Below are 12,147 nucleotides of genomic sequence, written 5' to 3'. Positions count from 1 at the left end.
AAAGAGGAACAACTGAATCACTTATATGTTAAATTCCTATTAAGCTTCCCATACAATGATAGATTTATGTTTGAAGGTTCAAAGAAAAATCATTCATCAGAACACTTTTTTTTTTTTTTTTCATCATTGAACTCAACTTATTAAAATGTCATCCAGACCTTCAATTTGAATTGTATTCCAGACATATTAGGGCTCATTCGTACCAACAGCGGTGACCTTCGTTTTTCTGCACTGGATAAATGCAGGTCACTTTTAGGGCTTCTACCATGTTTCCCCGAAAATAAGCCCGGGTCTTATAATAATTTTGGCAACAAGAGACACCGTAGGGCTTATTTTCGGGGTAGGTCTTATCATGTAATGTTTTTTTGCCAGTTCCTGTGCCCTCTGTTTTCTGTCCCCTTCTCCCTCCTTGCCTATAGAAATTGTGGACTTTTTCAACATATATGAAAAAGAAAACATTAGATTGTTGTTCAAATAGCGACTAAAGAAAATATACTTAAAAAAAATAGCATATGAAATTGACATGATGTATTTATTCTCTTAATCTAAATTAAAGCTGAAGCTTAGTAAATATTTTTTTGGAGTACAGACCCATACATGTAATGGTGAGTATCCCATTACCAGCAAGCAGTTGCTTTTTCTAAACATCATCCCCACAGTGTCCCCTTCACAGCCACAGGATGCTGTGCTGTGTGGCTGTCTTCTGGCACTCTGAAGGTTAACTACAGAGAAAAAGTGCCCGTCCACCCGTCCCCTTTTGACCTCTCTGCCATTCACAGAAATCTTACTGAATACCTCTGTTACAGCACCGCTCGGCGATTACGTTACCCGCCACAGATCTCTTCCGCACCCTGAGCAATGAGGGGGGGGGGGGGGGCCAAGATCCCCTGAGAAGAGGAGGAAAGCAGCGGGAGATCAGCTGTGCACTGAGTGGTGCTTTAACAACATTAATATTACAGAAACACGCACATTGTACATTTTATAATACGGTAAGAGAGTGTATTATAGGATTGTACAAGCACTTTAAACTATTATTATTTTTGGGGCAGGGCTTATATTGCAGCCCTCCTAAAAAATCTCCAGTAGGTCTTATTTTCAGGGTAGGTCTTCCTTTCGGGGTAAGTACACGGTATGTGCCCTGTTCACACTGCAGCGCTGGTGTGATGTGTGGGGAGCTATGGTAAAATGCAGCGTGTCAACATTTTTCTGCAGCACACTCAATAGAACCACATGTCTGCCCTGCTGTGCGGTGACTTGAACGAAGTGACACTTGACCCTTCATATAAGGTTAAGAAAAAAAACTATTAAAACGCACATCACACTGCTCCCTTCTGGAACCAGCACTGTCACATGGTAAAACTCTGTGTTTTACGGCTTGGGCAAGCGTTAACTGAGCCTTTTACAGGTTTCATTACAATATGTATAAGAATTTCATACATCCTGATCATTCATGCTGTGTGAAATGGTTTTGCACAGAGCAGCCTGGATCCTCCTCTTCTTGGGTCCCTCTTTGGCGCTCCTGTCCCCTCCCTCCTGTTGAGTGCCCCCACAGCAAACAGCTTGTAAGGGGGGCACCCTCGTCGAGCCACAGCTCCCTGTGTCCATTCAGACACTGGGGCTTGGCCCCGCCTCCTTTCGTTCCCCATTGGCTGACTGACTTTGACAGCAGTGGGAGCCAATGGCGCTGCGCTGCTGTTTCAGCCAATGAGGAGGGGAGTCCTGTGAAGTCGAGACACACCTGCAACATCGCTGGATCTAGATGGGGTTTAGGTAAGTATGTACCAAGATACTAAACAATATATTTAAATCAATTTGTTAAAGGAGTGGTGTGAAAGGAACCACTTGGAGATATCATCTCAAATACCATAAGACAGTGGTCATCAACCCTGTCCTCAGGGCCCACTAACAGGCCAGGTTTGCAAGATAACTGAAATATATCACAGGTGATATAATTTGCTGCTCAGTGATTGCAGTATTCTAGTCTGCATCTCCCCAAGGTAATACATAAAACCTGGCCTGTTAGTGGGCCCTGAGGACAGGGTTGATGACCACTGCCATAAGACACATTGATTTGTCTATATCTATAGAGAGGGACTTTGAATAAAACTCCAATGTTACATACATATAACTCATAAGCATAACTTAAAATGATTTATACAGCTTTATTAATACATGTTAAAAACATATATAAAATCATTATATGCCAAATTAGATTTTACAGGGATTTTGTAGTAAAATCCCTGGGGACTGTTAGATATGGGTCAACGCATTTCGTGGGACAACCCCTCTTTTTCAGGACCTCCGATCTTGATTGCATAAAATCAGCACTGTAATGATATCAAAAGGCATATGCATAAAAGATTGAGTCCTTGTGTAAAAAAAAAAAACAATGTCTATGCGATCAAGTTGTACTATGCGTCAAATATAATGAAAAATAACAAGACTTCCTAGCCCCCATATTAAAGATGGGGAAAAAAATAAACCATATCCTTATTTTTCTAAAATAATCCACTACTTAATGGCCCCGTAAACTATTTTTTAAAATTGTCTCTTACTGTGTTTTTCTACCTCCTTGTAATGTCCTCTATGAACAACCAAACAACAGTACTCCTTTTCCTCTCACTTCAGTTTGGAACAAGCCGTACGCATTTGTCACGGTCATGTGCACTGCTCTAAGCAAACTACAAATCCCATAGCCCATCTCAGGAGTGAGCAAGAGAGGGTGGCTACATTTGGACACATAGTGAGACCATGGAGAACTAATGTAGCCACCCTCCAAGAGGAAGTCGGAACACAGCAGAAATAGAAAAATGGAATTTGGAGGAGGCTGAGAACAATAAAAGAGACTTTTAAGAGTTAGGAAAACATACTTGAAAATTCACAACCCCAGATGTGAATACAATTAAAAATCAGTAGGTAGGTGTGAAAAAAATGCAAGAAGACCATAGAACAGATACCAGAGAAGAGTAGGGAGAAGACTGCTAAAGGTTATTACAGGGACCTGAGAGATCCTCCCACCCTGAACCCTATTTCCCCCCCTGACTTCATTGACAAAAGACCCTACATTCATTAGACACACCTGCAACCCACAAAAAAATCCCCTGCACAAGCCTTCAGCAACAGCATTATATATGTAACTCTTACAAAGGTCTCAAAATGTTCTCTATTTTACTACTGCTCTAACTGCAGGTTAAATTAATTTTGTTTGTTATTAGACAGCTTTTTAAAGCAGAACCTCACTCAAAAAGTGAAGTACAGCTCATTCTCTCTCTCCCCCAGCCTGGACTGAATTGCAAGGTGAGAGGGAGGCAAGTACTGTTTTTCATTGGTACCAGCTCCCACCTTTTCAGTCCTGGCTTAGGCAATGATGAACTCGTTCCTACCACTTCCCCTCCCCACCTGCAGCCTTTTGAGACAGGTCCCAGGAGGCTGCAGGACCGCTATCCCTGTGCAATTCTGCACATACTGGGGAGTGGGGAGCCAGCTGTGGTTTATCAGAAAGTCCCGGCCAGGTCCAAAATCTAAGATGGCGGCCCTGGGGACCTACAGCATAATAAGAAACGGGTGTGGGAAGACAGAGCTATAGAATCCATGGACTGGTAAGTTCCTGATTTTTAAAAGTCGGCCCCCTACAGTATTTATCGTTCACAGCTCGTTTGGCTGTACTTCTCCTATGGATCACAGGAGTGCAGTTCGTTTGGCACTCCTGTGACCTGTTTTCAGCAGACAGCAGGTTGAAGTCCGCTGTCTGTTGATGTCACAAAGCCGTTCCAGGCTCAGGCAAGATCAGGACAATGGAGTCGGGATCTGCCCACATGCCTGGACTGGCAGCTGGCGCTCCTGCCCCTCCACAGTCCAAAACAAACAAACCCCTATTTCTCTTTTAACTCTATATTGATAATCTGTAAAGTATTTTAAAGTGTTTCCTATGGACAATTTTGGATACCAAAGTTTGTTGCCGTTTTAGGGGCATGTTCAGTTTCTTAAGGTTTGACATATTGGGTATCTACTAATCACAACCACATTTTATATTTTACAAAAAGTTGGGTAATATATTCCCCGGAATCCATAAAAACTGGCCAAAGTGTCTTGCATGCATTCTAAATGCATTTTTTACTTGAAGTTGGTGCATACTGCTCCACTTTTAGAACACATGCGAGACACCTTTGCAGAACCTGTCCTCTGTATGCCAAAAGAAATTTGGTCTTAATTACCTCCACATTCGTAAGATACGAACTGTCAGTATTTTACTTTGGTGCAACTGTTGTGCTGCAATGTACAAGTAAAGCAAATTAGAACTGCCTGAATTTGGCACATTCAGAATTAAAATTGTTGCCGACATTATCAAGAGCATTTACCACCAGAAAAGTGTCGCAGCAGCTTTATTGATCTCCCCCATTGTGTTTGTGTAAATATATGTAATGTCTTCGAGGTTTAGCTAATTTGCAGGCTAATCAGATAAGATTTTGATCAGGTTTGTTCTTTACAGTTGCAGGTTCTGTTGCCAGCTATTCCGTGACTAAAAGAGAGACAGAAAAATGTTCAAGATTGTGGATTTATCTCGAGAAAGGTCCTCATCCGCAATTGCATAACACGGGTGATTATGCCGAAATGGTTAAAATATCTTCACATTTTTCCTAGGGATGATAAAGATATATATTTTCCTGAAAAGAGATTAGCTGTGAATATTTCCTGTTATAAAGATAACTTCTGATTCAAATGGTTTGCCTCTGATGTTTGGAAGCCTTTCATGTGAGTGTATGACAGATTTGGAGCACTGTGTTTTCTGGGTTCTTTATCAACATGCACTATATATTGTAGCGGAAGGCCGATGGAAGCGATACGAGAAGAGGAACCCATACTTGGGAAGTACAATATTAACAATTACAAGTGTTTATGGAAAAGGTTGCAGTGGTGCCAGCCTTGATGGCTTAAAATTAAATTCTCTGTTTTCAAGCCTGAAATTCCAAGAGAGATCAGTAACTTGTGGATTATTGTGGGACTGGTAACCCAAATAATGTAAATTTGGGAGTTGTTTTAAAAGGATTTGTATTTCTGTCCTTCCAGTCCTGAAATTTACACAGTCCTGCAACACAGCACAGTCAACCTGGTGAGTTGACTTTTTACTGGCCGTTAAAGTGGTTGTAAACCTCAGACATTAAATGTGAACAAAGCATATCCCATAGCATATCGATAATGTGTACTTGTCTCAATCCAGAGCACTAAGTGTCTTTTTTGTCTGATGCTTTGTTCCTCTACTATCTGCATGAGTCACTTCTGACAGGTTTTCCTGACACCAGGTGAAAAATGGTGACATGGGAGGGACCTCCAGCTACTGACAGCCTCAGTTCTGTTCCTGTGTAAAGGGGGGGGGGTCCCTTCCCTCCCTTCCCCTCCAATCAGCTCTCAGAGCTCTCCCTACTAATGTATCTTCAGATCTCCGAACCTACTTTTCAGAGTTGCGAGATCCTGTGTAAATTCTGCACTTTGAATGGATGTAGAGAAGAGAAGATTGCAGATAAATGGGTACAACTTGTATAGGAGCATTTGTTTCATCTCTGTGTGTGTATCACCTGAGGCTAATCGCTTCACTGGGTATATGTGAGGGTTTACAAATACTGTGAGAGATAGCATCAAATGGTAGAGCTTTACAGCACACCGACACTTGTTTTCTTCTTTTTTAGGCTGCATTCACACCTGAGCGTTTTGTTTTCAGGTAGAAAGTTGCTTTTACTGCAATTTTGTACAAGTCAAAAGGTCACCAATGTAAAAAACAGAAAAATGCCTGTAATCTGCCTAAAAAGAAGCTCATATTTTTTGTGAGCTTCAGGTGTTTTGCTTTAGGTGAGAAAACACTCAGATGTGAACAGGTGCCGTTGAAATGAATGGGATTTTGCTTATTGGGCATTTTTGGGGGTTTTTACGGGCATTTTACAGGCTGAAAACGCTCAGGGGTAAATGCAGCCTAAGGGCTTTTCTATCAAAAGTTCCAGATAATCAAAACAGGTTTCCATCACAGGGGTTTTTCAGCATTTCATTCTCGCATATAAATAAACATTTAGCCTCCTGGCCTATACATTCCACTTCAGGCCCTGGTCTGGCTCCTACAGACTGTTCCACAGGAGTCCAGAACCATGGTAAGGTCACTACTAAAAGCCCAGAACACACCTGACCAATTAGTGTGCTGGCTGTTCACAAAATCTGTACCCAGGACTGGCGATTTCATCCCACCCAGATCTCTTAGAAATCTCCAGGTTCTAGGTCCCAAAACGGACTTTAGAAAACAATGAGGAAACTGAGAAGCCAGTTTTCCCTGCATTAAGCAAACCCCCTGGAGCCCCTCAACCCCCCTAGTTGAGAACTATGTTTATAATCTTCATTTAGACCCTGGCAGGGTACTGCACTGCCACACCACTTTAGCCATTTGCTTACTGGGCACTTATACCCCCTTTCTGCCCAGGCCAGCTTTCAGCGCTGTCGTACTTTGAATTTCAATTGCGCAGTCATGCAACACCGTACCCAAACCAAATTTGTATCACTTTTTTTATATACAAACGGAGCTTTCTTTTGGTGGTATTTAATCACCACTAGGGGTTTTTATGTTTTGCTAAAAAGGAAATTGTGGGCTTGGACTTTATAGGCATAACAAGTAATATAAAGTTAAAAACTAAAATGTATTAAACATGAAACACATTATTTAAAAAGAACCGATATAATATCTGTAAGAAATCAGTCCATAAAAATACAGTTACAATAATATAATCCATACATAGCTCAATGAAGAAACATATACAATTCGAGGATGAGATACCAATCCTTCCATCATAGGATTCATTTTACTCCAGAGAGCTATGTAGTCGATATATAAAGATATTGATGTCTAGGGCTCAACATGTTACGCGCATAGCGCTTCTTCAGGAGCATGGAACAAATTTAATGTAGCAGACTTTAAACAAGGAGGAATTAGTTAATGAAAAAATGTGATTTAATTGTTTTAATGATTAAATCTATAAGGCTGGATAGTTACGTCAGTCTTAATGATCAGTGTTGAGTGATGGATAATGGATCATAATAATAATGATACGATGGTGCGAAGAGAGGGGAAAAAGAAGATGCCCCTCCAGAAGAAATAATTGAAGGCATACACTGTGGTAAATAGTGTTAGAAAAAGCTAGCAACATACATTGCCAAGAGGATAGCTGGACAAAAAGAAGCTATATAGGTACCAATATAAAGCCAGTTTATGTGTGGGGGAAGCAGCGGTCACAATAACTCATATGTAGTCAAAAAATTAAGCATCCCAGGATGTAAGTATGGGACCTGCTGCTGGTAATTGGTAAAGATAGATAGACGTGGAGAGCGGCCGCTCGGGTAGGGAGCGACTGCAGCAAAGGACATTTTTTTATAATGTGTTTCATGTTTAATAAATTTTAGTTTTTAACTTTATATTACTTGTTATCGTGCCTATAAAGTCCAAGCCCACAATTTCCTTTTTTCAGCATTTAATCCCGGGACGCGGCACATAGTACCTTATATGTATCCACAGCACCACTCTGTGTTGATACAAAAATGTCTTAATAGTTTGTTATAACATTTTCCAAACAGATCATTTTTCTCCATAACTGATGAGGCTGCACTGATAGGCACTGATGAGGCGGCACTGGTAGGTGGCACTGATTGGTGGCACTGATTAGCAGTACTGCTGGACACTGATTAGCAGCACTGGTGAGAAATGATGGGGCCGATGTTCCTGTAACAGAAACCGGTTACCGCGTTTCTTCTTTTCTCTTCAGATTATTGCCGTGAGGAGAAAAAAAGCTGATAACCAGCTCCTGTTTACTTCTGTGATCAGCTGTTATTGGCTGACATCTGATCACATGGTAAAGGGCCGCTGTGATTGGCCCTTTACCCCAATCTGTGATCAGCCAAGTCCAAAGGACTCGATCACAGAGCTCGCTGCAGGGGGCGCGTGAGCAGCCTAATTGTGGAAGGACGTCTATGGACGCCCTCCCAGCACTGGAAGCCTGCGTTGTAGCCATCTTTCGGCTATAGCGTGGGCGGAAAGTGGTTAAGCAACACAGCTAGATCACCTCCCCAAGACTGAATGGACATTGAAGGAGCAGCCAAAAAGTCATGCAGTCATTTCTCTGCTTTCTCTCTGTACTAGTCAGTTGCTTGCCAGTACCTGTACACGCTGCACCATTAATAGGCCAATACTGCTCCTCCTTCTCCCAGTCTGTGTGCTCCATAGAAAAAAAAAATAGGCTTGAAGATGTTCTTTAACTTCAACGCTAATACATAATCTGTCAAATAACATATAACATATTTCCAAAACTATAATGAAAGCTACCTCCTGTGCCCTGAGATATCTCAGCACTAGTATTTTCCTGTTTAAATCTACTTAGTTGCTGGATGATTTTTCCATAATGTAGAATAAATAATCGTCCAACTGCCAGGTGAGACACCATTATGCCTTTAATTCACTAGTGGGTGTAAGGGCCTGTGACAACAATCTTTTGTTTGCATTATGATTCATTCTGCTTATTATTATAATGGTATAATAACAAAGCAAAATTCATTACGTTTTTACATGTTCTTTCAGATTACCAGCAGACCACAGAATCAGATCAAAACAGGAAAACCAGGAATAAATACGGGGATCAAGCTGAATAAATGCTGTTCACGCAGCAAAGAAAGTATGGGACTTTCCAGCACTTGCCTGTTGCCTGCCACAAACCAAAAGATCACACAGAAAAAAAATTAATGTGGTATTTTTATACACTTAGACTATTGTTTCTGTTTGTCAGTCATTAAAATGTGGACATCCCCTTTTTGAATAGCCCATATAATCTGCAATGTGAAAAAAGGATGGGGCTTTCCATAAAAGGTTTCAATTACGAGGGAGATTTATCAGGCTATAAGGAAGTATAATAAAAGCAGATCCTGTATTTGCCGATATTTGCAAGTGAACGCCTTAAAAACTCTGGTCCTAGAGGTGTACATGTGTCACTCCCCTTTCCCTTATCTATCTCAATTCACCACTAAATCCCAGAATCAGGTCAATTATTGTCACAAGTGGACAGAAGAGAGCTTACTTAGCTCTGTCACTGTTCTATTTTACTGATCTGGAACTTCCACAGGAGTGTTGGAGGTATCTGATGACACAACAGGCAGGAGGGCACAGGGAAAGTAAGAGTTTGCTGTACATAAAAGTTCTATTTACCTTTTTAATGGCCATTTTGCAAGAAATCCTCCATGCACTCCTCCATTGTTCAAATTATTGCTCCTCTCCCCCTCCATATATATAGGCAGTGCGCAGAATGCCTGACCGAATAAAGATTTAGTACTTAACCCCCTCGCTCCTGCCGGATATTAGCAGTTCCCAGTGGCTGCTCTGGCTCTTTTAAACAATGCATCCAGCTGAGCTGAGCCATCAAGAGAACACACTGCACATGCGTGGTGTTTGAACAATGATGCTGCTAACATTGTTTGTCCTGCTGATAAGACAGGAGGGGGGATCAGCTACTAAGGGTTTTTCTTTTTTTTTTTTGGACAGGCTGCACACTGCCTACGTGTAAAGAATGTGCTGGGGATGCTAGAAGTCGAGGGTGATTTCTTTTTTTTTTTTTTGCAAAATGCCATGAAAGGGGAACTAACCCTTTAACCACTTGCCTACTGGACACTTTTACCCCCTTCCTGCCCAGGCCAATTTTCAGCTTTCAGAGCTGTCACACTTTGAATGACAGACAATTGCGCGGTCATGCAACGCTGCAATCACAGAGCGCACCGGCCGCGCCCCGCAGCAGAAGCGTGGTGGGTGGGATCACGGGACGCCGTCATATGACAGCAGTCCAGAACTAGACGACCATGCTGTTGCCGTCATTCGGCTATAGTATGGTTGGCAAGTGGTTAAGGGTCTGTTTCTGGTGGTGAACCAATCACAGTCATTTAACCAATTCCCTCAAATAGATGTACCTGTATGTCCTCTGGTTTAAGTGGTTATGCTGAGGCCATGACTGCAGCCTGCAATGCTGAATAATGTAAAAGCGAGCCGAGCGACTAATTCCCCTCTTCAGCCGCATTTCTTGGCTCTCCTGTCCCACCAGGGAGATTGGGACTGCGGTTCCGCTGGCTTACCATAGGGATGACTTAGGACCAGAACATCCCTGATTATCTCTATGGGCTAAGAAACCAGATGCAACAAGTATTTCTTAGTGGAATATGTTTCAGTAAAAATAATGTGTCACTGCCCATGCTATCACAAAGGATGTTGTTCATCCCTTGTGATAGCAATAAAAGTTATAAAAAAAAAAAAGAAGAGGAGCAGTGTAAAAATAAAAATAATAGAATTTATTAGTGCCCAAATCTCCCCCACGGGCATATGTAAACGGTGTTTGCAACGCAAATGAAGTATAGCCATGAACTCTAGAGCAATAATTCTAGCACCAGACCACCTCTAACTCTAAATTAGTAAACTTTTAAAACGTTACCTATGGAGCTTTTTAAGTACCGTAGTTTGATGCCATTCCACGAGCGTAATTTTAAAGTGTGAGATGTGTGTGATATGTGTGGTTCCTATTTAACATCATCTATTCTATTTTACCAAACAATCTGGTATTGTATTGTGTTTTTTTGCAATAAAATTAATTAAAGTGTATTTTTTCCCAAAAAAATGTGTTCGAAAAAACGCTGCACAAATACCATGTGACATAAAAAAAACGCAAAACCCACCATTTTATTTTCTAGGGTCTCTGCTTAAAAATATATACTGTATACATATATTGTTTAGGGGTTCTAAGAAATTTTCTAGCATAAAGAAAGCTTTTTTTTTTTAACATTTATGTGAGAAGTGTCAGAATAAGTCTGGAAGCACCAGTGGTTAAAGACAAGTATTTGGCAGAATAGCTTTGATAAATATTCCTGTGCTCCACCTGAGATTACAATTTAGTATGGAGGCCTTGACTTTTCAACTACTCATCTGTTGGACCCCTGTCTGATGAAAATGCCTTATCAGTGGCTGAAAGTATCAGAACCCAGCAGATCCTTTATCTTGGCCAGTCTCAGTATCTACAAAACAGAATCAGATTTGTAAAGTGTGGCGCGATCCTTTTAACCATTAAGATCCCTGAAAATTTTCTTGGGCTGCAACTACAAATTGAATGTCCTTAAAGGACACTGTCACAAAGTGCATACCTATACCTATGGGTAGGCATAGGTATCCAGTAACACTAATTTATCTTAGTATATTTTTGTCTGGTTTTTGCCCCTATGTTACTGGTATAAAAGTTTCCCTATATCACATCTGAAGACCCTTATCTTGTGCCTTCCTCTATACTTGGGCACACTTGCTCTTTTATAAGGAAGAGACAGTAACCCTTAGTTACCAGTAGTAATTGATATCCAATGTGACTAAACTAACAGAAATTGAATTTGCAATATAATAACACAAAGACACTATTTGTAAAAAACAGTATACATTTCAACATATACAATTATTTAACAGACATGCTAATGCTCCTTGTGTATGCATGTGTAAGAGTTTATTCTGGAGCTAGCATATTTCAGTAACCTTAACACACAACATAAAATGAATAAAAATAAATGTGAGTGTTAACAATAGCAGCCAATCTTTCAAGATCTTTGTTTTCACTTTTATAAAAAAAAAAAAAAAAAAAAAGAACCCCGGAAAGTAATCACAACCTTTCATTTTTTCCACATTTTGTTATGTTACAGCCTTATTCAAAAATTGATTAAACTCATTATTTTCCTCAAAATTCTACTAACAATACCCCATAATGACAATGTGAAAGAAGTTTGTTTGAAATCTTTGCAAATTTATTAAAAATAAAAAAATGAAAAAAATCCCATGTACATAAGTATTCACAGCCTTTGCTCAATATTTGTTGAAGCACCTTTGGCACTAATTACAGCCTCAAGTCTTTTTTGCTGCGTACACATGGTCGGAATTTCCGACAACAAATGTTCGATGGGAGCTTGTTGTCGGAAATTCCGACCGTGTGTAGACTCCATCGGAAATTTTTTGTCGGAATTTACGACAACAAAAATTTGAGAATAATGAATGTGCACCGCTTAAAATATACAAAGTTCAAAATAAAGGAAGTTCCTGAGTATCGATAAAGTAGAGCC

General features: G+C 40.5%; 1 protein-coding gene across 1 annotated transcript in view; it reads left to right on the top strand.

Moving 5' to 3' along the window:
- TMEM141 (transmembrane protein 141) overlaps positions 1-10,657 on the top strand; it is a 28,578-nt gene extending 17,921 nt beyond the window's left edge. The window contains exons 4-5 of the mRNA XM_073599970.1: positions 4,490-4,597; positions 8,603-10,657. Coding sequence (XP_073456071.1) covers positions 4,490-4,597; positions 8,603-8,673 — 179 coding nt within the window. The 3' untranslated portion in view covers positions 8,674-10,657. The remainder of the gene's footprint in view (positions 1-4,489; positions 4,598-8,602) is intronic.
- The last annotated feature ends 1,490 nt before the right edge of the window (positions 10,658-12,147 follow it).

This window comes from Aquarana catesbeiana, linkage group LG09 (assembly GCF_042186555.1).
Source record: "Aquarana catesbeiana isolate 2022-GZ linkage group LG09, ASM4218655v1, whole genome shotgun sequence".
Lineage (NCBI taxonomy): Eukaryota > Metazoa > Chordata > Amphibia > Anura > Ranidae > Aquarana > Aquarana catesbeiana.
The sequence above is the reverse complement of the archived record's forward strand: the minus strand, read 5'-3'. Positions and strand labels throughout refer to the sequence as shown.